General features: G+C 38.2%; 1 protein-coding gene across 1 annotated transcript in view; it reads right to left on the reverse strand.

Moving 5' to 3' along the window:
* Window positions 1-26,234, reverse strand: part of CFAP47 (cilia and flagella associated protein 47) — a 467,420-nt gene that overhangs the window by 114,365 nt on the left and 326,821 nt on the right. The window contains 4 exon segments of the mRNA XM_059678706.1: window positions 2,640-2,751; window positions 8,935-9,108; window positions 9,701-9,844; window positions 11,131-11,327. Of these exon segments, the coding sequence (XP_059534689.1) occupies window positions 2,640-2,751; window positions 8,935-9,108; window positions 9,701-9,844; window positions 11,131-11,327 (627 nt within the window).

The following is a 26,234-nucleotide window of genomic DNA, read 5'->3' on the forward strand; positions in this document are numbered from 1 at the left end:
TCATGCACAGAGCAGGGCAGATTGGGAGGTTGCGATGCCACCCTCAGTCATGCTCAGGGTAGGGCCGATTGGGGGGTTGGGGCACCGCCCCCTGTCACACTCAAGGCAGGGTCGATGGGGAGGTTGCAGCGCCACCCCCTGTCATGCACAGAGCAGGGTCAATCAGGGGGTTGGGGCGCTACCCCTGTCACTCACAGAGCAGGACCCATCAGGGGGGTTGGGGCTCCGTACCCTGTCACTCACAGAGCAGGGTCGATCAGGGGGTTGGGGAGCGCCCCCCTGTTACGCACAGAGCAGGGCCCATCAGGGGGTTGAGGAGCTCCCCCCTGTCACTCACAGAGTAGGGCCGATAGGGGAGTTGCGGAACCGCCCCCTGTCACACACAGAGCAGGGCCAATGGGGAGGTTATGGTTCTACCCCATCACACACAGAGCAGGGCCCGCAGGCGGCGGTTGGGGCACCGCCCTCTATCACCTACAGAGCATGCCGATCAGGGGGTTGGGGCACCACCACTGTCACACTCAGGGCAGGGCTGATCAGGGGGTTGGGGCGCCGCACCCTGTCACACACAGAGCTGCAGGGTGATCAGAGGGTTGGGGAGCTCACCCCTATCAGGCACAGATCAGGGCTGATCAGGGGGTTGGGGTGCCTTCCCCTGTCAGGAACAGAGCAGGGCGGATAGGGAGGTTGTGGCCCCGCCCCCTGTCACACACAGAGCCTCAGGGCGATCAGGGGGTTTGGGCGCTGCCCCCTGCCACACTGATCCCAGTGCCGGGAGGCCTCGCGGCGTTGCTGATCCCGGGTTCGGGAGGCCTCGTGGCTCTGCTGACCCCGGTGCTGGGAGGCATATTACCCTTTTACTATATAGGATAGAGGCCTGGTGCACGGGTGGGGGCCGGCTAGTTTGCTCTGAAGGGTATCCTGGATCAGGGTGGGGGTCCCCACTGGGGTGCATGGCCAGCCTGGATGAGGAGATGATGGCTGTTTGCAGCTGGTCACACACCCTTCAGGGTGGGGGTCCCCACTGGGGTGCCTGGCCAGTCTGGGAGAGGGGCTGAGGGTTGTTTTCAGGCTGGCGGGTGACTGAAGCTCCCAACCGCTCTTTTTTTTCTTTTTTTCTATTTTTATTCTGGGCCAGCTTTAGCTCTGAGGCTTGGCTCCAGCTCTTAGGCCTCGGCTGCTGAAATCAGGTATCTGGTTTGTTTGGGTTCTATAATCGAAACACTGTTTCAACTCCAGCTCTGAAATCCCGGCTGGCTGAAAGCAGGTTTCTGGGGTTTTGTTTAGCTTCTATATTTGTAATAATGTTTCAAACTGCAAGCTCAGAGGCCGGCAGTGGCAGGCGGGGAACGTTGGAGTCCTCCGCCACTGAAGCAAGCAAGCCTCATGTTAGTTTCAAGCTGTCTGGCTGCCGGCCGCCATCTTGGCTGGCAGTTAATTTGCATATTGCCCTGATTAGCCAAAGGGAAGGGTAGCGGAGGTACGGCTAATTACCATGTTTCTCTTTTATTAGATAGGATGAGGCCCCTAGAACCATAAGAAATGCAAAAAATACAGTTAATAACTCATTCTCGAATTGCCCATATTAAAAATAAAAATGCCCCCTGTGGGACCTGTGCCCCACATTGGGAACCAATGGTATACCAGTGGTTGGCAAACTGCAGCTCGCGAGCCACATGTGGCTCTTTGACCCCTTGAGTGTGGCTCTTCCACAAAATACCATGTGCGGGCACACATGTACAGTGCGATTGAAACTTCGTGGCCCATGCACAGGAGTCAGTATTTTGTGGAAGAGCCACACTCAAGGGGACAAAGAGCCACATGTGGCTCGCGAGCCGCAGTTTGCCAACCACTGGAGACCCTTCCCTAAAACATTCTTTATTGAGACAGGCAGGGATGAGAGTCTAGTACTCAACCTCTAGCACACACAAGATTGTTACTAGGTGCATGCTTTCTACCCACTAACTAGTATCCCTTCACCTGCATTAGAATAATTTCCTCAGCAGGATCCAAACACCATGGGGCATTTAATGCTCTTTGAAATGGGGTAACGTATTCCTTTGATGAATCATACCCTCTCTGTTCTTCCTTATTACTCTTCTACTCTTTTCATACACACCCCTCCCTGAAAAAGCTTATAAGAATAACCTTTACAGCCACTCCCAAACAAGTCTGTTGAGAGACCACCAAGGTAATTTGTATAAGTGAATGCTGTATTAGACATACAACATGAAAAATTCACACATACTAAAGATTTTAACCTATTGTTCATGTATCAAATGCAGGTATGTTTTTATTATACATAGTCCTATAAACAGACATTCTCATAGGATGCTGTCTGGTTCATAAATTGGAATAACTATTTGAAGCTATCATAATTTTAAACATAAATTCCCTTAATTAAACATTTTTCCTTCTAGGAATTTGTCACACCAATAAATTCAAATAAATGGCCAAGAGAGTATAGTATTAAACATAAAATGTGTGCCTCAAGCTCTGATTATTTAGAAAGGTAATGACTGAAATGAAAAAATAAATTTCCCTCTGGGTCATTTATTAGAAAGGGGAAATGTAAATTATATTTTCATGTATTTGAGCTAATGTGGTAACTAATAATATTTTATTAATGGTTTGGTTACCTTTGAATACACCACGTTTCCAAGAGCTTATGTGTAGAATATATGGAATTGCACTACTAGGTTCTACGGTTATGCTTTGCTTTCCCCACACTATGGGAACATTTGAAGATACCTGGAAAACAGAGTTCAAAATCAAGAACTATATGTCAACATTTACATGAAATCAATAAAACAAGCTAAAGCATAGGAGAAAATGAAATGCAATTTAAATACTTCCATTAAAAATGTTTCCTTTTAAATAAGAGGCAAGCCCCCAAACTGCTATATACAGTAGAAGAAAAATATGAGACCTATGAAAAAATAGAAGGAGGTTCTTGCAAAAAGAATGATGTTTATTTTTTGTTGCTATTTGTAGCGAGATCATTGATGCTTAGACAATCTGAGTATCTTTTATAGGTAATGCTCCATTTTCTCTATGTAATTTTAATGTACAAATGATGAACCATTTCAATGAATTTCTATATCAATATTAACACAGTATATAAAGGATATTTAAGCAACATTTGACCACAACTCTGGTTAAACCCAACTTTCAGCTTACTTAGTATTTGCATCTTGCCACCCTCACTGCCCAGGCAAACACTAGTCTATTTTATGCTTCTATAAATTTGCATATTCTGGACAATCCATAGGAAAGAAATCATATAATATGTAGTCTTTTGTGACTGTCTTTTTCCTCTTAGCATGATCTTTCCAAGGTTCATCTACATTGTGACATATATCAATACATCATTTTTTATGAATGAATAGTATTGAATTATATGATATGAAACATTTTGTATATCCATTCATAAGCTGATGAAAGTTTGGGTTGTTTCCATTTTTGTCTAATTTGAAAAAAGCTGTTCTGAAAACATACACGTTTTTGAGTGGACATAGATTTTCATTTCTCATGGGCATACAACTTGGAATGGAATTGCTCAGGCAAATTATAATTCAATATTTAACCTTTTAAGTTACTGTCTTCCAAAACTGTTTTCAAAAATGGCTGTAATTTTCCACTAGCAATGCGTGATAGTTCTGATTTTTCTACATCTGTCAGTTTCTATTGTCTGTCATTTTAATTATAGCCATCCTAATGAGTGTACAGTGGCATCTTATTGTGATTTTAATTTTTATTTCCTTAATGACTAATAATGTGGAATATCTTTTTACCTACTTATTGCTCATTTGCATATCCTCTTTGGAGAAAAGTCTATTAAAATTCTTTGCACATTTTAAAAACTGTGTTGTCATTTTACTTTTGTGCTGTTAGAGATACTCCAGAAATAAGGCCCTTCTCAGATAGATGGCATGTAAATATTTTCTTTCATTCACTGGTTGGATTTTTCACTTTCTTCAAGGTATCATTTGTGTTTTATATAAGGTACTATAGCCATTTTCTAACATTTTAACTTTGAAGTCCAATTTATTTGTTGGGAGAAAAAAAGGGACATATGTAGTACTTTAAACAATAAAGACTTTAAAAATTTTTTACTTTGGATTGTTCACTGCTAATTTATAGAAATGGTTGATTTATATTTGATATTATATCCTGTAAATCTTCTAAACTCATGTATTAGTTTTGAGAGCATAGTTAGTAAATTTCTTATAATTTTCTATTTATAAGATCATGATATCTACAAATAGATATTGTATGATTTCTTCCTTTTCTATGTAGATGCCTTTTATTTCTTGTTCTTAACTAATTGCACTATGTATGACCTTCTAGCTAGTACAATGTTCAATAAAAGGTTCAAGACTGGAAATCCTTACCTTGTTCCTGACCATAAGGAAAAAAATCATTGAATGCTTTTTCATTAAGTACGATGTTAGTTGTGGGACTTTCATAGATGCCCTTTAGCATGTCTCAAGCACACAGAATATTTTTCAGGATAGACCATATCATAGGACATTGTAGTAAACAAAGCCTCAACAAATTGCATCATACACAGTATGTGTTTTAACAATAATGGAACTAGATTAGAAATCAGAAATGGGGAAAAATTTGGGAAATCCTTAAACAGATGAAATTTTAGACAACAGAGTCCTAAATAACATGTCAAAGGAGAAATCCTAAGGGAAATTAGAAAATATTTTGAGTCCATTTAGTGGATAATTCCTTTCTTTTATTGAACTTTTCAAATCCAGAATTTATTTTTTATAATTCTATATATTTCTTGATATTATCTTTTTATTGAAACTTTTCATTAATTCTTCAGACAGGATTCCTTTAGTTCACTGAACAATTTACAAAGGTTTGTTTAAAGTACTGGTATTTGTCTACTTAGTCAACATGTGGACCCCTTCAGGGATAGCTTCCAGTGACTGCTTAATTTCCTGTGTGTGTATGTGTGTGGGTTATACTTCCCCATTTCTTTGTTTCCTTTTTCTTTGCCTCATAAATTTTATTGTTTTGTTGAAAAAATGTGCGTTTTATATAAAGTACTATAGCCATTTTCTAAATCAGATCACTGCTCCCCTATGTTTTGTTCTTTGTTGATACAGTGACTTTTTGGAACTAATACTGTGATTCAGCATTCACAGTAGTATGTGCCCACTGAAGTCCCTGCTTAATTAGCTTCGTGGTCAGCAATAATTTGTCACAGGTTTCTTTAAATACCTTGAAACAATACATCATCTGCCCTTTGTCAAGGAGCACTGCATATGTGTTGAAGCACACTTTGAGCACTCGGATAGTTATTTAAAACTACATTAACCTTAATTTCCAGCTTACACAGTGCCTCTATGTCAGCCAGAAGTGGGAAAAATGGGATCCTCTCAGATCTTTCCTGGGCAACTGCACAATTCTGCACATGGATGTGGCCTGCATGTTCCCCAGGAATATGTGAAGCTTTTAAAATCCCCTAAGGATGTCTGATTCCCCAGATCTTCCTTTCAAGTTGTTGGCCACAACTGTTATTGCAACCTTAGGCAACTGCAATGTCAAACAATAACTGTTGAATAGTTTGGCAAATGTCCTGAGGGTATTAATATAAAAATATTAGGAAGACCTGGAACATATAATAAATATTAATACTTTCATGAAATGTAATTTAATAGGTGATATCTTTAATTACAGAAAGAGCTTCACTAAAAATTTACATTCTATAAGTAAAATATCCAGGTTCTTCAGTTTAGTTGTGGATTAAAATAATAGAAATATAAACTTTAATTATTAATATTTGTGAGGATTTGTTATGAATAGAATTCCACTTCTACATTTAATTAGATGTAGTTAATATAACATAATTATTAGTTTTAAAAGCCTACATTTTAAAATATGCATTCATTCTGAAGAATAAAATATTAAAAACCTATAGACATTAACTCCTCCATAACAACAGAATGAAATAAGCAATGCTATGAAATTTCTGGTTTTTCTCTAACTTGTTTTCCGCAAATTCTTTTTTTTAAAATATATTTTATTGATTTTTTACAGAGAGGAAGGGGGAGAGATAGAGAGTTAGAAACATCGATGAGAGAGAAACATCGATCAGCTGCCTCCTGCACACCTCCCACTGGGGATGTGCCCGCAACCAAGGTACAAGCCCTTGACTGGAATCGAACCTGGGACCTTTCAGTCCGCAAGCCGACGCTTTATCCACTGAGCCAAACCAGTCAGGGCCCACAAATTCTTAAAACAGGATTCCTTGCTCACCAGTAAATTCTGGACAAGGAAAAGGAGTGTTGGGAAAATATTTTTTCCTTATTTTTAATAAATCTAAGTGATCATAATATTTCCTTCTTTCTTTCCTCCACTGGATTTTTTTAAGTTTTGGGGGGTTTTTGTTTTGTTTTTTGTTTTTTATTGATTTCAGAAAGATGAAGGAGGATGGGGAAAGAGATAGAAACATGAATGATGAGAGAGAATCATGGATTGGCTGCCTCCTGCATGCCCCCTACTTGAAATCACGGCTGCAACCCAGGCATGTGCCCTGACCTGGAATTAAACCAGTGACCTCTTGGTTCATGGGTTGATGCTCAACCTCTGAGCCACACTAGCCAAGCTCCTTCCCTTCTTTCTTCCTTCCTCTTTCTTTCCTTTCTCTTTCTTTCTTTCTTTCTTTCTTTCTTTCTTTCTTTCTTTCTTTCTTTCTTTCTTTCTTTCTTTCTTTCTTTCAATTTATTTTAAATCTTTATTGTTGAAAGTATTACGTATATCCCCTTTTTTCTCCCATTGACCCCTTAGAGCAGCGGTTCTCAACCTGTGGGTCGTGACCCTTTTTGGGGTCAAAAGGCTCTTTCACAGGGGTCGCCTAAGACCATCAGAAAACACATATATAATTACATATTGTTTTGTGATTAATCGCTATGCTTTAATTATGTTTAATTTCTAACAATGAAATTGGGGGTCACCACAACATGAGGAACTATATTAAAGGGTCACAGCATTAGGAAGGTTGAGAACCACTGCCTTAGAGCCTGTCCCTACCACATACCCCCACCCCAGGTCCCCACCAACCCACTGTCTGTGTCCATGGGTGATTCATATATGCATACAAGTTCTTTGGTTGATTTCTTCCCACACCCCCACCTTCCCTCCGAGATTAGACGGTCTGTTCCATGCTTCTATGTCTCTGGATCTTTTTGTTCATTAGTTTATTTTGTTCTGATTGGCTTATTTCGCTTAGCATAATACTCTCCAGGTCCCAGTTGGCTGTGCAGAGGCGCTGCCCCAAAGGGGCCAGAAACAACGGGATGTGTGATGACCACAGGTCACTCTGAGCAGGGGAGGATAAAAGGGGCCCTATGCTCTGATTTAAGCTTAGTTGGAGACTCCAGAGTGAGAGGAGCAGTTGCAAGGTTGTGGTCAGTGGCTAATTTGGAGGATCCAAATTAGAAGTGGTGGTGGCAGGGCTTGTCCTGACTACACCCTCCCTGCTGGGGCTCTGAGGTTCCCTTTCCTTAAAAACTATTATGTGCTTGATACTATGATTTATGCTAGCTTTAAAATATGGATAAGAGAGGCATAGCCGTTTCTCACAATTTATAATATGGTGGAGAACAACAAACAGGTAAGAGTAATATGATGTATGTTTGATGGTGGAACAGGTATAAAAATGTTGTGGAAGCATACGAAATGGATCTACTCAGGTTTATGGGAATAGGTAAGGATTTTTGGAAAAAGTGGCATCTCGGACTTGCTCCAGACAATGAAAAGGAGTTACACCAACACTGAGAAATGGAAGATAGGAAGTGGGAGTGAGATTTCTAGCTGGCAGTGAAAGGAAATATTGTATACAAAGGCCTAAGTATAGCTGCAGCCAAAATTGGCAAGAGATGAACCTGAGCAGGTAAGCGTTTGAAGGATGGTAAATGCCATTTTGAGAAGTATGTGCTCCATCCTGGTAAGAAGAGTTTTAGCAGGGGAGTGACAAAATGAGGTTTTCGTTCATAATATTCCCTCCATTTTCAATCCAGCAAGGAAGGGAGAAGAAAACCAAAGCACATATTTTTCAAGATCATAAAAAAGCAGAAGATGAACTCAGAGAATTTCTAAACTTTGGCAGTGCACCCTAAAACTGAATTCAGGCACCTGTGATAGCTACTTGAAGCTTCTTGTAAAGATTCTATTGGGCACACAACAATTTGTAGATAAATATACAAGTAGAAAGTTGTATTTTGGGATTGGTTGAAATAAATCAAGCAAAGGGGGCTAAGTGCAAAACTTCATAAAAATAAAGATTATACATTTCTTCACATTCCTACTATTACTCACACTAGTAAAGGATAGAATACACTTTTGTAGATATATTTTTTATTGATTTCAGAGAGGAAAGGTGAGGGAGGGAGAGAGACACAAACATCAATGGTGAGAGAAAATCATTGACTGGCTTCCTCCCGCACCTACAACCTGGGCATATGCCCTGGACGGGAATTGAAACATAGACCTCCTGGTTCAGAGGTCGACGCTCACACTGAGCGATGCTGCCCTGGCTAGAATACACTTTTGAAATGTTGTGCTGATAGGTTTCACATGAAAATTTCAAAAGCTATTTAAAAATGCTTTTGAAAATACCTTTTCTTAACATGTGCAATTTCTTCAAGTGAAAATACACATGAAGCAAATAAGTAGATTTTAATATGTCTTTTGATTATATACTAACACTTAGAAATAAAATTTGTTTGATCCTAATTCAGCTTTATAATTTCAATAACATTTAATAGCTGTTAGACTAATATAAAGTAGAATTCTAAGCATTCTTTGTGTGTCATTGCTTCATCTAGTTAAATAAAATTAAATATTTTTAAAATTTCCTATAATTCTATATACTCATTCTGAAAATACTCTTATACTAAAAAAAAGTCTTACCTTAAATGTTAATTTGTTTTTTGTATCATTGGGCACCATTATGGTTCTATCTTCTGGGATCCCCACCTGACAGTGGGCAGTGATACTTTCCAAGGCCACGGGTCTTTTACCAATCCCTTTCATGGCAAAGACATGCTCCATACCATCAGCACTATTTTGTACAGTAAGTTTACCCTGTGACAAATCAAGCAAATTTCAGCTCTATAGGAGTCACATTTGGATTCCAAACAGCCTCTACTATCCTATTAGTCTTGAGTCTGATAAATCAAATGAACATTTAAGGAGGTCAGTCATTGAGTCTTGCAGTTTATGTACAAATACCTCTACTGAATGAGCAAGATGAAATACCTGTGAAAACCTCATTATTTCTCTTTACTTTCTCTAAATACAGAGTTTATGCAGGTATTCTCTTAGATAGCAAATATGCGCAAACTGATATCCTTGTCAAAGAAATATGTCTTCAGAAAATAATTTCTGAAATACCAACTTGCTTAATGAATAAAAACAGTAGAAGCAATGAGTTTACTTTGTTTATTGTGTTATGTAAAAGTAATATAGGCATAAGAATAGGCAGGCAATGACATTGCACCTTTCAGAATGCTTATCCCTCAAGTTAAAATAATTATTCAGGCAGAGTGAACTCTAATGATCAAATTCATGAAAATATAACTTTTCTGCAAAAAGATTTACTGTAAATTATATAGGTTAATATCATACATTGTTTTGACACATTAATACTAGGTAAAAATTATCAATGAATACATACCATAACCTCACATTCCAAAAGAGGTTTGAATGTGAGAGGATATTGTACTGTTTCACCTTGTTTGACAGATAAACTATGAGGTCCACAAAAAAATTCTCCTTCTATATTCATGTTACATCTCCAGTTATTCATTGTTCTATTAATCTAAAGCATGAAAAAGGTAGATAAATATAAGAAAGATGATATTTATAAAGTTGAATGACATATTCTTGGTGCTTTCCATAAAATTATATATTGTATTTCTTAAAAATCGCTATTTGAAAGTCATATTTGTTAAGAACAACTATGAAAAATTGTGAATATAAGGCACAAGAAGTCTTTTCATAGTTATTCTTAAATATGTCCTTTCAATGTCATACAGGAGCCTAACAGGTTGATCCATGGGTTATTTAATAGCTAAAGGAATATTCCTTTGTTTGACTTACTAATTGTTTAAATGATAGAATGGTCTTGTGGTTATACATTTTACTCCTAATAACTGGGTCATTAGAAAATGTTCTAACTGGTAGATTGCTTAGATAGCAAAGGTCACATATCTCATATAGGAAATTTCCGTGCTTTGATCAGACTTCTGTCATGTCTTTATTAAGTAAACAAATACAAAACAATTTATTAGTCAAAATCCCTTACAATTATGTTACTTTCTTCTATGTTGCATAGACACTTTGAGTAATAGATAGCCAAGCTACAGCCAATCATTATTCTTAGTGCCTATGAACCCATCTTAATAAATATCAAGATCACAACTGAATCTAGAGCAGAGTAAGCCAGGGACCATTACTCTGTTTGGTGGAGCCAGGAGACACTGCTTTTGAGTAGGAATTTGGTGATAGGTTAAAGAAGTTAAAGTTAATTTTTTTTAAGCAACGAGATACAGCATAAGATCAGTGGTTCTCAACCTTCTGGCCCTTTAAATACAGTTCCTCATGTTGTGACCCATCCATAAAATTATTTTCATTGCTACTTCATAACTGTAATGTTGCTACTGTTATGAATCGTAATGTAAATATCTGAAATGCAGGATGGTCTTAGGCGACCCCTGTGAAAGGGTCGTTCAACCGCCAAAGGGGTCGCGACATAAGTGATTAATCAGGTGAGTCGCATGATGATATTTATAGTCAGGAATAAAACTCTGACATCGATGTAGAGAAACACAGCACAACAGATAATACAACTGGAAATAGGCAAAGGTTGCAGGTTTAATCCCTGGTCAGAATAAGTGGAACAACAAATCGATGTCCGATGTCTGTTTGTCTGTCTGTCTCTCTCCCTCTCTGTCTCCATCCCTCCCTCTCTAAAAAACATTCAATAAATAAAAAGGTTTAAAAAAGAAATCTGTAATAGCTCAAGATAAGAGGTTTAGAGAACTTTAATTGAAATGGTAACAGTGGAAATGAAGAAAAATACAAAATAAAAGAGTTCATGCTTACTATTGGAATATTCTGGGTAAGGGCTTCAAATGCTGGTGTTATGAAATCAAATCTGGTCTCTGGACATTCATCACTCACCACGCCTTCAATGTAGTAGGTGCGCACATCATACCTTGATGTTAACAAAATTTTGCAAGGGTAGCGTCCAGGACAGAGAGGAGCAAATTTTAAAGGAACTGAAAAAGATCCTTCGGGAACTATCAAAATAATTGAAAAATAAATTAATCATTTTAAATGGCATAAATCCCAAGGTTCTTTTTGGGGTAATCTAGAAGACACTAGGTGATACCTACGTAACACACTACCCCTAAATCTTCAGGGCATAACAAGCAAGTTTATTTATCAATGACAGATAGGTCATTGATAGGTCAAAGGAAGGTCTAATCCATAAAGTCACTCAGGTACTCATGTTGCAAAAGATAGCACTATGTTGCAGCAGTACCATCAGAAATACCTCTTCTCCTTCCCTGACAAATCAGGGGAAGAGTGGATAGCAGTTTGCTCATTTAGTTGGCCAGAACCAGTCGCACGGCTTTATCTAATTGAATGGGGACTAAGAAATGGGACAGAAATATGGAATATTTGGTAAGTATTATTATTATTGTTTCCCAGATTTCCATGACTTATGGGTGATCTGTCCCATAACAAGCAAAATAATTTGCAACTTGACCAGCAGATAGAAATAATTTTTTCATAGTTAATAACCTAGGACAGTCCAATTAATACTCCTCATAACACCTTCTTATAAAATTTACCTTGTTACTAGGTAATATCATTTCTTATGATGGGTAGGCTATCTATGCTGTTCCTTTCCTTCCAAGCAATATTACCTTTTCTCATATCAGCATTTTTTTTAATTCTCCATGAAATGACAAAGCAGTTATAAAAAAAATCTCTCAATCTTAAAGTAGGATGCAGTATAAGAACATAATACAAATTTCACTGCTTATGCCAACGTATTAATAGACGAAAAAGAAATGATAGAAATATATTTAGAATCCTAATTCTGCAAAGAATTTCTCGCAAACCAAGAAAACAAATCAAGCTATCAACTAATGGACTAGACAAGTATTATGTCATTAATTGGCTATAAATTTCATTGACTCACATTTAACACCTCAAATGTTAAAAAAAGCAAACTTGTTTTCAAATATGCTTAAGTTTGTACACCACATTCCTTAATAATCCATTGGCCAAAGCAAGACACATAGTCATGGTGCAATTCTCAAAGCACATGCAGGGGTTGCAAGCTTGATCCCCAGGGTGGGACATGCAGGAGGCAGCCAATCGATGATTCTCTCATTACTGATGTTTCTATCTCTCTCTCCCTTTCTCTCTGAAATCAATCAAAATATATTTTAAAATTCTATTTTCCAGCTTTAGTTTCTCTCCTGCACTGTGTCCCCTTGGGCAATGAACTTAGCCTTTTTTTACAACTCAATTTCTCAATCTGTTAAAATCAAAGAGTGAGATTTGACCAGTAGCTTTCAAGCATTTTAGTTTTTGGTTTTGAGATCCTGTCTATGAACAATACCTAAAAAGACAGAATCTCCACATACAAAACAAATTAACATAAAGGATAAAAAGCTAGAACTCCTTTTCATGTCCACACCTCCATATAACTAAACCAAAGTACTTTAAAAGAATGCTATGGATCTATAGAATATAATTTGATGAATCTATCTCAGGTTTCTCTGTGCATCAGAAATGAGAAGGATGCTAAATACTGCAGTGAATTTACCATTATCATCCATAGTTAATTATTTAAGTATATTATAGACAGATATATTTATATGAATTCATTTTTTTTAATATATTTTATTGATTTTTTACAGAGAGGAAGGGAGAGGGATAGAGAGTTAGAAACATCGATGAGAGAGAAACATCGATCAGCCGCCTCCTGCACATCTCCTACTGGGGATGTGCCCGCAAACAAGGTACATGCCCTTGACCGGAATCGAACCTGGGACCTTTCAGTCCGCAGGCCGACGCTCTATCCACTGAGCCAAACCGGTTTCGGCTATATGAATTCATTTATATAAATTCATTTACAATAGATATTTACTTGTTCTAAAATCATGTATGAGTATATTTTCAGATAATATTTTAATGTATTTGCTAATCCCACTTTCATCTACTACGGAAAAGTTTTAATCTAGACTTTTTTTTTCTTATTCTATATATAAGAAGACAAACACTTGTTAATTGGAATTTTATCAACTTTAGAAACTTTATTATGTTCTTATCAGCACATCTGCCTCATAAATACTCTGGTAAAGAGAGTGATAGATTCATTGTGTACTAACAATTGCTCATTACTGAGTTTCTTCATGTAATATCAAACACACGAAGTATGCCATAGATTTCACATTTAAAAAAAAGAAAAACATTCAGCAATTACAAATATTAGAGTGTTTTATTTCTTTATTTTTATTTTTTTCTTTTATTGCTTAAAGTATTACAAAGAGTATTATATATGTCTCCTTTTTTTTTCTCGCCTTGACCCTCCCCTAGACTCCCATGCCCCCCAGTGTCTTGTGTCCATTGGTTATGCTCATATGCATGCATACAAATCCTTTGGTTGATCTCTTACCCCCCTCCCACCCCCCAACCCTCCCCAACCTTCCAGCTGTAGTTTGACAGTCTGTACCATGTTGCTCTGCCTCTGTATCTATTTTTGCAAATCAGTTTATAATGGTCTTAATTATCCATAAATGAGTGAGATCATGTGGTATTTTTCTTTCATTGACTGGCTTATTTCACTTAGCATAATGCTCTCCAGTTCCATCCATACTGTTCCAAATGGTAAGAATTCCTTCTTTTTTTACAGCAGCATAGTATTCCATTGTGTAGATGTACCACAGTTTTCTAATCCATTCATCTGCTGATGGGCACTTAGGCTGTTTCCAGATCTTAGGTATGGTGAATTGTGCTGCTATGAACATATGGGTGCATATATCCTTTCTGATTGGTGTTTCTGGTTTCTTGGGATATATTCCTAGAAGTGGAATCAGTGGGTCAAAAGGGAGTTCCATTTTTAGTTTTTTGAGGAAACTCCATACTGTCTTCCATAGTGGCTGCACCAGTCTGCATTTCCACCAGCAGTGCACAAGTGTTCCTTTTTCTCCACATCCTCTTCAGCACTTTTTGTTTGTTGATGATAACCATTCTGACAGGTGAGAGATGGTACCTCATTGTTGTTTTGATTTGCATTTCTCAGATGATTAGTGACTTTGAGCATGTTTTCATATGTCTCCTGGCTTTCTGAATGTCCTCTTTTGAGAGGTGTCTATTTAGGTCCTTTGCCCATTTTTGATTGGATTATCTTCTTTTTGTTAAGTTGTATGAGTTCCCTATAAATGTTGGAGATTAAACCCTTATCGGTGATAACATTGGCAAATATGTTCTCCAATGCAGTGGGCTTTCTTGTTGTTTTGTTGATGGTTTCTTTTGCAGTGCAGAAGCTTTTTATTTTTATGTAGTCCCATTTGTTTATTTTCTCTTTAGTTTCCAATGCCCTAGGAGCTGTATCGGTGAAGAAATTGCTTCGGCATATGTCTGAGATTTTGTTGCCTTTGGATTCTTCTAGTATTTTTATGGTTTCTTGTCTTACATTTAAGTCCTTTATCCATTTTGAGTTTATTTTTGTGTACGGTGTAAGTTGGTGGTCTAGTTTCATTTTTTTTTTTTTTGCATGTATCCGTCCAATTTTCCCAACACCATTTACTGAAGAGACTATCTTGACTCCATTGTATGTTCTTGCCTCCTTTGTCAAATATTAATTGAGCATGTTGGTTAGGGTTGATTTCTGGGCTCTCAATTCTATTCCATTGATCTATATGTCTGTTCTTGTGCCAGTACCAGGCAGTTTTGAGAACAGTGGTTTTGTAACACAGCTTGATATCTGGTATTGAGATCCCACCTACTTTTTTCCTCTTTCTCAGGATTGCTGCATGCCGGGGTCCAACCCCAGCAGGTCCAGGGGTTCCCAAAGGCGTAGACGGAGTCGGCGAAAGAGGAATGACATGGAGACAGCGTTCAGTTGATCAGCAGCCTAGCCAGGATCTCTAGCCAGGATCTCCAGCCAAGTTCTGGTCTGGATCTCCAGCGAAGTTCTGGTTCGGATCTCAAGCCAGGTTCTGTGTCCATGTTCTCTTGCTAGGTTCTCCAGGTTCTCCAGCCAGGTTCTATAGCCATGTTCCCTCGCTAGGTTCTCCAGCCAGGTTCAGTCACCAAGTTCTAGTCAGGTTCTCTTGCCAATTTCTGTAGTCAGGTTCAGTCCAGGATCTTTTGCCATGTTCTCTCCAGCGAAGTTATTCTGTCTCTAGAGAACGTTCTGTGTAGGTTCTGTGCCCAGGTTCTGTCTCTCTAAGTTCTGTGTTCTAAGTTCTGTCTCTTTCTGTCTTGTTACTTCTGTATTTATACCAGTTGATTCAATCCTATCAATCTCTATTACAAAGGTTAGGGTGTTTCTTATCTCCATTCCAGGGAGTAAAGATTATGTAGCTTAAGCATGATTGTTCGTAGTTAAAGTGATTAATTACCCGCCTTGCACTTAGTTGAGGGGTTTTATTCCCTCCCTAACTTCAGGGGAAAATCCCTACCTGGGGAAACAACCTTTCTCAGAGAGGAGACCTTGGTTAAAACACATAGTGCCAAGAAGGTGAGCAAACATTTTAAGAACAGTATGTCATATATGCCAGGTCCCTTGAAACAGCAAGGATGGACCGGCTCCCGGCAGTTGCAGCTATTCAGGGTCTTTTTTTTATTCCAGATGATTTTTTGGAGAGTTTGTTCTAGATCTGTGAAATATACTGTTGGTATTTTAATGGGAAGTGCGTTGAATTTATTGATTGCTTTGGGTAGTATGGATATTTTAATGATGTTGATTCTACCAACCCAAGAACATGGTATGTTCTTCCATCTGTTTATGTCTTCCTCCATCTCTTTTTTCAACGTCCTGTAGTTTTCTGAGTAGAGGTCTTTTACCTCTTTAGTTAAGTTTATTCCTAGGCATCTTAATTTTTTTGGTGCGATGGTAAATGGGATTGCTTTTTTAGTCTCTCTTTCTGTAAGTTCACTACTGGTCTATAGAAATGCCATAGATTTCTTGGCATTAATTTTGTATCCTGCTACATTGCCAAATTCATTTATTAAGTCTAATAGTTTTTTGATGGTGTCTTTAGGGTTTTTTATGTATAATATCATGTCATCTGCCAATAAAGACAGTTTTACTTCTTCTTTTCAAATTTGGATGCCTTTTATTTCTTCTTCTTGTCTAATTGCAATGGCTAATACTTCCAGTACTATGTCGAACAGGAGTGGTGAGAGGGGGCATCCCTGTCTTGTTCCTGTTCTTAGGGGAAATGGTGTTAGTTTTTGTCCATTGAGTATGATGCTGGCTGTGGGTTCTGTCATATATGGCTTTTATTATGTTGAGGTATGATCCTTCTACTCCCACCTTGCTGAGAGTTTTTATCAAAAATTGGTGTTGGTTTTTGTCAAATGCTTTTTCTGCATCAATTGATATGACCATGTGTGTGTGTTTTTCAATTTGTTTATGTGATGTATCATGTTTATTAATTTGCGAATATTGTACCATCCTTGTATCCCTGGGATAAATCCTACTTCGTCATGGTGTATGATCTTTCTGATGAACTGCTGGATCCGATTTGCTAAGATTTTGTTAAGGATTTTGGCATCTATGTTCATGAGGGATATCGGCCTGTAATTCTCTTTCATTGTGTTGTCTTTCCCTGGTTTTGGTATTAGGGTGATGCTGGCTTCATAGAATGAGCTTGGAAGTGTTCCTTCCTCCTGAATTTTTTGTAGTAGTCTGAGGAGGATAGGTTTTAGTTCTTCCTTGAATGTTTGATATAACTCCCCTGTGAAGTCATCTGGCCCTAGGCTTTTGTTTGTTGGAGGCTTTTGGATGACTGCTTCAATTTCTTCCATAGCTATTGGCCTATTGGGATTTTTAGATTCTTCCTGATTGAGTTTTGGAATGTTGTATTTTTCTAGGAATATGTCATTTTCCTCTAGGTTGTCTAGTTTGTTGGAGTAGAGTTGTCCTTAGTATTTTTTAACAATCATTTGTATTTCTGTGGGGTCTGTTGTTATTTCGCCTCTATCATTTCTGATTTTGTTTATTTGGGTCCTCTCTCTTTGCTTCTTGGTGAGCCTGGCTAGAGGTTCATCAATCTTGTTTATCCTTTCAAATAACCAGCTCTTGGTTTTGTTGATTATATGTATTTTTTTTTTGTCTCTAAGTCATTTATTTCTGCTCTGATCTTTATTATCCCCTTCCTTCTGCTCACTCTGGGATTTTCTTGTTGCTCTCTTTCTAATTCTTTGAGATGAAGAGTTAGATGATTTACTACCATTTTTCCTTGTTTTTTTGTGGTAGGCCCTGTAGGACTGCTTTCGTGTCCCATAGGTTTTGGATTGTTGTGTTTTCATTGTCATTAGTTTCCAGGATGTTTTTAATTTCTTCCTTGATCTCAATGGTAACCCAATCAATATTTAATAACATGCTATTCAGCTTCCAAGTGTGTGAGTATTTTGGGTTGTTTTTATTGTAGTTTATTTCTAATATTATGCCATTGTGATCTGAGAAGATGCTTGGTATGATTTCAATCCTCTTGAATTTGGGGAGACTTTGTTTGTGACTCAATATGTGGTCTATATTTGAAAATGTCCCATGTGCACTTGAGAAGAACGTATATTCCGTGGCTTTGGGGTGAAATGTTTTGAAGATGTCAATTAAGTACATCTGATCTAGTGAGTCATTTAGGATTGCTGTTTCTTTGCTGATTTTTTGTCTAGAGGATTTATCCAGTGATGTCAGTGGTGTATTAAATTCCCCTACTATGATTATATTGTTGTCGATCACCCCCTTGATATCTTCCAGGAGTTTTTTTTATGTATTTGGGTGCTCCTGCATGGGGTGCACATATGTTTATCAGGGTTACATCTTCTTGTTGTATCAATCCCCTTAGTATTATGAAGTGGCTTCCTTATCTCTTGTTATGGCCTTCACTTTGAGGTTTATTTTGTCTGATATAAGTATTGCTACCCCAGCTTTTTTTTTTTCATTTCCATTTGCCTGAAAGATATTTTTCCATTCCTTCACTTTCAGTCTCTGTGAGTCCCTTATTCTGAGGTGGGTCTCTTGTAGACAGAAAATATATGGGTCATGTTGTTTTATCCATTCAGCAACTTGATGTCTTTTGATTGGAGCATTTAGTCCATTTAGGTTTGAAGTTATTATTGAAAGGTACGTGTTTATAGTTATTTCTATTTTTTTTGCCTGTTTTCTTTCTTAGCTTTTTATTTCTTCTTTTTACACCAGTCCCTTTTGCATTTCTTGCATTGCTGGCTTGGTGGTGATAAACTCCCTTAGCCTTTTGTCGTCTGTGAAGCTTCTTATTTCCCCTTCAATTTTGAATGATAGCCTTGCTGGATAGAGTATTCTTGGATTCAGTCCTTTGCTTTGCATCACTTTGTAAATTTCTGTCCATTCTTTTCTGGCCTGATGTGTTTCTGTTGAGAAATCATTTGATAATCTAATGGGAGATCCCTTGTATATAACTCTCTGTCTCTCTCTTGCAGCCTGTAAGATTCTCTCTTTGTCCTGAACATTTGCCATGGTAATTATGATGTGTCTTGGTGTGGGTCTTTTCGGGTTCATTTTCTTTGGAACTCTCTGTGCTTGTGTGACTTTTTTCTTCCCCACCTCAGGGAAGTTTTCTGATATTATTTCTTCCAATAGGTTTTCTAACCCTTGTTCCTCTTTCTGTTGTTCTGGTACCCCTATTAATCGTATGTTGTTTCATTTCATGTTGTCCCATAGCTCCCTTAGGTTCTCCTCCTGTCTTTTAATTTTTTTTTCTCCAATTGCAGTTCAGTTTGGGTGTGTTTTGTTTCCTTATCTTCTAATTCGCTAATTTGGTCCTCCACTTCTCCTAGTCTACTGTTGAAACTTTCAATAGTGTTTTTTATTGCAGCTATATCACTCTTCATTTCTTCTTGGTTCTTACATAAGTTACTGATTTTTTCATCCATTTCTTTTTGATTCTTACATAAGTTGTTGATTTTTTCATCTGTTTCTTCTTGATTCTTGCATAAGTTGTTGATTTTTTCCTCCATCCGGTTTATGCACCCTAGGACTCTTAATCTGAATTCTTTTTCTGACATGTTGCAGGCCTCTGTTTCACTTAGCTGCCTTTCTGGTGAGTCCTCTTCTTCTTTCCTTTGGGGGTTTCTTTGTCTACCCATGTTTGATCTCACCGACAGATCTAGATGTTGAGTCATTCAGGGGCTGCTCCTTGTGTGGCTGTAGCTGCTCGTCCTGTGGTTGCTCTTCAGGTGGTTGTGGTAGCAGTTGCTCCTCAGTGGGCTGCAGCTCCTCTGGTGGGCACTGTTCACAGCCATGGTGGCTCCTCTGGCTGTTGGGGGGAGGCTTCTCACATAGCTGCTGTTCCTCAGACAGAGGCTGTGCTGATCACGAGGCTGATGTTCCTTGGATGCGGGCGGGCTACACACGGAGCTGCTACTCCTTGAACTGGGGCGGACTGCTCACGTGGCTGCTGTTCCTTGAATGGCGGCAGGCCTTGTCTGTGAAGCTCTTTATCTGACCTTCAATTCTAAATGATAGCTTTGTTGGGTAGAGTAATCTTGGTTGTAGGTCCTTGCTATTTTTGACTTTGAATATTTCTTGCCACTCCCTTCTGGCCTGCAAAATTTCTGTTGAGAAAACAGCTGACAGTCATTTGGGTACTCCTCTGTAGGTAACTAACTGCTTTTCTCTTGCTGCTTTCAAGATTCTCTCTTTGTCTTTAATCCTTGGCATTTTAAATAGGATGTGTCTTGGTGTGGGCTGCTTTGGATTCCTCTTGTTTGGGACTCTTTGCACTTCCTGGACTTGTAAGTCTATTTCTTTCACCAGGTAGGGGAAGTTTTCTGTCATTAGTTCTTCAAATACCTTTTCAATACCTTGCTCTCTCTCTTCCCTTCTGGCACCCCCATAATGCAAATGTTGGTATGCTTAAAGTTGTCTCAGAAGCGCCTTACACTATCTTTATATTTTTGGAATCTTTTTTCTTTTTGCTCTTCTTATTGAGAGTTTTTTACCTCTTTATAGTCCAAATTGTTGATTTGATTTTTGGAATCCTGTACTCTACTGCTGAATTCCTGTAAATACTTCTTTATTTCAGTTAATATATGTTTAATTTCTGACTGGTTCTTATTCATGTCTTTGAAATTCTCACTAAGATCCTTGAGGGTCTCACTGAGTCCCTTGAAGCTCCCATGAAGATCCTTGAGCAACCTTATAACCATTGTTTTGAACTCTGTATCCAGTAGTTTGCTTGCTTCCATTTCCTTCATTTGTGACAAGTTTCTCTGTCTCCCCATTTTTGCTGCTTCCCTTTATTTGTTTCTAAATATTAGTTAGAACTGCTATGTCTCCTGGAATTGGTAAAGCAGTCTTGGATAACAGGTGTCCTTTAGAGCCCAGTGGCTCAGCCTCCCCACCCACATGAGCTGGGTACTCTAGGTGCACCCCTGTGTGGGCTGTGAGAACAGTCTTGTAGTTGAGTCTTGATTGCTATTGGTGTTACTGGGAGAAATTTACCTCCAGGCCAATTGGTTGTGAGGACCAGCTGCAACTACAGTGGAAGAGCTGCTGTACAGGAGACACCACTATGGAGCAGGAATTGCTTCAGTGGGGCTTTTTTGCTCACTGAGTCTTCCCCTTTAGTGTGTTGCTTGTGGATGTGTACAGTTGTAATTTGGTATGGTCTGATGCTTTCCACTGGGTGCACTGGCTTTGGGACCTCCTAGGAGGTGCAAAGTTAGTGACTGCCTGGGGCCACCCAGCAGAAACTAGAGAGATCTATAGATAGCTGCTACTTGTATTGGGCTTGAAAATACCCAGGCGAGGCCCAACTGTGAAGCAAGGCAGGCTGGTATTAGTGCCCAGTCTTGGGCCTCTTACTGCGAGCTATTGGGTACACTGACTTCAGCTGCTGCTTTTAAAAGAGATTTTAGGAAAGTCTGAAGCCTGAATCAGGACAGGCTGTTCATATGGAAAAGCTGCTGCAAGCAGCTTGGGTAGGGCTGCAAATTGCATGGGGCAGGGTCTCAGGGAATCACCAGGGCAGAGGGAACAGTGTGAGCCAAGCTGATGGAAACTCAGATATGGCTGCCAGTCAATCTATGATGGGGGAGGTCCCAGCACAGGAACAAGGACCTCCACGAGTACCCCATTCTGGGATAAAGCCACTCCTGAGTTCCTCTCGAGACAATCCGGTTCCTCTCCAAATGTCCCAGGTTCCTTTCAAGCCTCAGCCCCAGCACTGGAGCCCAAAGAGATGGAGTAAGCCTCCGTAAGTACATGTCACTCAACCACAATCCCCGCTGGTTTTTACAGTTGGAAGTTATGGGGACTTCTCTTCCCAGCTCTGGAACCCTATGCTGAGGGGTCTGGTGTGGGGCTGGAACTGTTGCTCTTCACGGGAGTCCTCCACAACTGAGATATCCCTTCAGATTAAAAGAACACCACACTTGGGTGTCGGATCACCCTGTTCTATGCCTCCAACCTTCCCACCAGTCTCAATGTGCTTTCTTCTTTACTTCTCTAGTTGTAGGACTTCCATTCAGCCAGATTTCAGGAAGTTCTGAATGATGGTTGTTCTGTATTTTAGTTGTAATTTTGATGTGGTTGTGGGAGGCAGTGAGTACCAGAGTTTACTTATGCTGCCATCTTGGTTCTCCCTGTTTGATTTATTTTATAAAATATTTTCATTAGAAGTATAGTATATCATCTACTCAAGAAAACCATTTTCTGAAAAGGTTTTAGCTGCTTATATTATCAATTTTATTATAATAGTCAATAAAATGACAATAATTTAAAATGATAAAGACTCATACTAATTATGAACAGGTTCAATTTTTGAAATATTGGTTAAAATGGCATTTACCACTTCAATAGAGGATGAACTGTTTTACTTTCTATCACTAGGAAGGTCTATAATAATATTTAAGGGTGAAAAGAGAAGAAAATATTGGGAAAGGGATAAACAAGAAAAGAAGGAAGGAGGATAAAAATAAAGGATGGACATAGAAATTAGAAAAGGAGCGTTTGGGAGATTCTAAGAGAATGGCATGTGACCTTGTCCCCTAACTCGATAGGGCTGAGAGCACTGGACTTCTCTCCCCCATGAAGTTTCTAAGTATTTGGAAAGATCCAAACCCAGGACCCACTCCCCAGGGAGATCCAGACCCAAAATCTGCTCCCCAGATCGCCAAGCAGAGAAGATGGCTCTTCAGTTCCCTGTCAGATTTTGCTAAAAGGCAATACCTGTACATCCTCGAAGGTGCCCTGAAGCACAGGAAAAAGGCCACAAAAAGGTATCAAAATACTGAAGTAAGGGCAAGAATTGCCATTATTTTTTTCCAGCACAGCCTAGTTAGACTTAAAAGGTACAGGAATACATAATCTGATTGTGTTGGTCAGATCTAGTAAGGTCTTACTAATAATGTTCTGTCTGCTGGGCCTCTCAATTATTGAGAGATATATAATAAATTCTCCCACTCTAATTGTGGACATGTTCATTTTTCTTCCATATGTGCCAATTTTTGCTTTATACATTTAGAGATTATGTGGTTAGGTGAAAAAAAGTTTGAAATTATTCTGACATTGGATTATTCTTCTTGCATTAATACTTTTATTTGCCTTGAAATTCACTTATTTAAATATTAATATATTTATGTCTGCCATTTAAAAAAAATACTTAGTATAGGTTTTTGGATATTTTACCAGGTAATTTTGTAAAAAGCATAAAGCTGCATTTGACTTTCCATTGTGAAAATATCAACTTTCCTAGTTTAGCCAGTGTATATATATCCTGATTAATTATATATTTGTGTTTAATATTTCATTTTGTTTCTCTTTACTATATCTCTTCTTTAGTTCTCTGTTTTGTATTCTATTGAGCTTATCAAGTTTTCTTTATTTCCTTTTATGCATTTTACTGGTTTAGAAATTATACATTAATTCTCTATTTTTTTTGGTTTTCCAAAATTTTCAGCATTCATAGTTTATATTAAAACTAGAGGCCTACTGCACAACATTCATGCACTGGCGGCGGGAGGGGGGGGATCCCTCAGCCCAGCCTGCACCCTCTCACAGTCCGGAACCCCTGGAGGGATGTCTGGCCGCAGACATCCCCCAAAGAGTCTTTAGCACTGCCAGGGAGGTGGGAGAGGCTCCTGCCACCACTGCTGTGCCAGCTGTGAGACCAACTTCTGGCTGAGCAGCGCTCCCCCTGTGGGAGCACACTGACCACCAGGGAGAAGCTCCTGTGTTGAGTGTCTGCCCCCTGGTGGTCAGTGTTCATCATAGCTACTGGTCATTCCGCCATTCAGTCTATTTGCATATTAGGGTTTTATTATATAGGATGTCTTAAAATAGCTCAAAACTGTTCTCTCCAAATATAAGAATCTTACATTGCCTATAACCTATTCCTTATAAAATTAAAATTACTGTCTAGTGGTTGAATTTTCTGTTTTGATAATGCTTGATTTATTTATTATTATTTCCGTAGCCAATGCTAATTGAAATTTACCCACATTTACGGATTATTTTATTAACCACTGTTCTTGGATCCTAATTATTTCTTCTGAATTCACTTTCATTCACCAATAAGTCAATCCTCCAGTTGTTTTTATAGCAAATATCTCTGAGTTTTAAATTATCTCAATTTCATTGTTGGATTGAAAATATTTTTATATCAACTTTATTCTTGAGTGACAGTTTCCTGGGATTTAAAAATCTACAGTGTCAGTTAATTTGCTTCAGCACTATAATTCCATTGTCTTCTGGTTTCCATTGTTATTGCTGGTAATTCTGCCTTAAGTATAATTTTTTGTTCCTGTGAAAATGTCTTTTTCTCTTGTTTTTCACAATTTCTTGTCTTTGCCATTATGTTATTACACTATACACATTTAGGTGTCACTCTTTTATTTTCTAGCATTAATAAAATTGCTTATGCCTTTTCTTTTCTTGTTTGCTCCAATAAATTGTAGAGAGTTACCTTTCCTAAGTGGTCACTGTAAAGAGTCCCATTCCCCTTTAACTTTGCAATGATCTCTCAGATCTAAATGTGGAGGTAGCTCAATGCATACCCTTGAGCCAATTTCCTGCATCAAAAAATTATCCAGTTATTAGATGTAGGCAGGATGTTTTCTTACATTTACTGGTAGTTTTCAAATAATCTAGGTGACAATTTAAATTTTAGAAAATTGCACTGTCTTCCTGCTATGGATTAACTCTCACCCCACCAATAACATTCAACACAAAAACTTGGACTCTTCCCATCTCTGCCACCAGCACCTGATTCCACACATCCCTGATAGAATGATGGTCCTCCACATTTTCTCCTCCAGTTATAGTCGTTTTAAGTCCAGGGAAGGGGGTTCCCTTTGCAAGAGGGATGCAAACAAAGAAGTACTGATGAATCGCCATCTTGAAAATTATTTCACATATATTCATTCATTAGGAACATATTTTAAAACCTCTACTATGTGCCAGGAGGGATACAATAAGGAGGCAGCTTCCTAGTTTTCTGGTAGGTGCACATAATAAATTTCTGAGGAAAAGGCAGATCTTGGAACTAGACTGTTTGCTTTCTATAGCAACATTATGTTTTAATTGAGCATGAGTCTGCAGAAGTTATTCAATGTGTTTTCCAATCGGGCCACAACAGCTTAGTAATCATTGGGAATTTCTCATAGGATTTATGTAAATAGGTAACTTATCTTTTCTTTCCATTGCCATTGAATTTTTGAATTTCTTTATGTCTTCATGGATCATTTAATGGAAAATTAAGAGAGAGCTTATCATGGAGTTGTAGCTTGACAGTATTCTAAGTGAGAAGTTTTTATTTTCATATAATTTTTTAAGATGATAAAATTTCCAAAAGAAAAGAATTAAAATAAGATTTTGCTTTCTAATTAACACCTCTGTGGGGGAAGGAAGCCAGGGATTGCTAGTAGCAAATTAACTTTGTGCTTTGCAGTTTCAAGTCTGAATACCAGGAACTTTCTCTGTCTTATATTAAAAATAAAATGTTTTGAAGAGAGTTGATTTTAAGTTCTTGCATACTGATTTACTAAGTGTGCAAATTAGTTTGAATGAGCTGTTAGCAAGCCAATAAACAGCACATTCTCTAGAAGGATAAGTCTTCTACAATTATTTTATTAAATGCCTCTTTAAATGTATTATTGCAGAGCATATGTTCACCTTTGAAAACCTATACAAAAAAGACACTGTTTAAAAGTTCACTTTTTTGGGGCAGGATTTATGTCAATAGAAATAAAACAATAAAAGGCAAAGTAAGGTATATCTTACATTAAAATTATGAGAATAAAATTATGAGAATAAAGTAAGGTATATCTTACATTAAAATTATGAGAATAAAGAATATACAAAGTCTCTAATAATACAATTATGTGGACTAGGTTATAGCAAATTATTTGACTGAAAGTATATTTTCTTTGATAATACAGGCAGGACACAGTCATTTCTCATTATTGCATGGTGCAGCATAGAAAGAGCCTGGAACTTGCAAAAATATAAAACAAAAAACCCCAAATGTTAGGACAGGACACATTGGCAACTGAACAAACTGTAAACTCTGACTGCGGGAAGACACATAGGGGAAGGCACCCAGATGACAAAGACATATTTGTCAAACAAGTTATGACTGAGATTTTCAAAAGGCTGAAGTCAAATGATAATCAGGTACTTGGCCTAGGGAAGAGAGGAATAGGTCGGGTTGATGTCAGAGGTCAATTGCAGTCAAGAAAAGCCCCAAGATCCTAAATTCAGGGGCAAGAGTTTTGTTAGAGGGTCTTGGGTTGTCTATAGCAAGATTGATGACAGGCAGGTAAAGCATACCAGTGTCCAGGGAGGGTGGCTGGCAACCACAAGCTTGGGTTTAAGATATAGAATAAAATCTTATGCCTGTACTGGACCACACAGGACAGAGGGAGATGCATCACAACTATGGGAACATATGAACAAGGAGCCAGCGCTGCCA

Source organism: Myotis daubentonii, chromosome X, assembly GCF_963259705.1.
Source record: "Myotis daubentonii chromosome X, mMyoDau2.1, whole genome shotgun sequence".
Taxonomy (NCBI): domain Eukaryota; kingdom Metazoa; phylum Chordata; class Mammalia; order Chiroptera; family Vespertilionidae; genus Myotis; species Myotis daubentonii.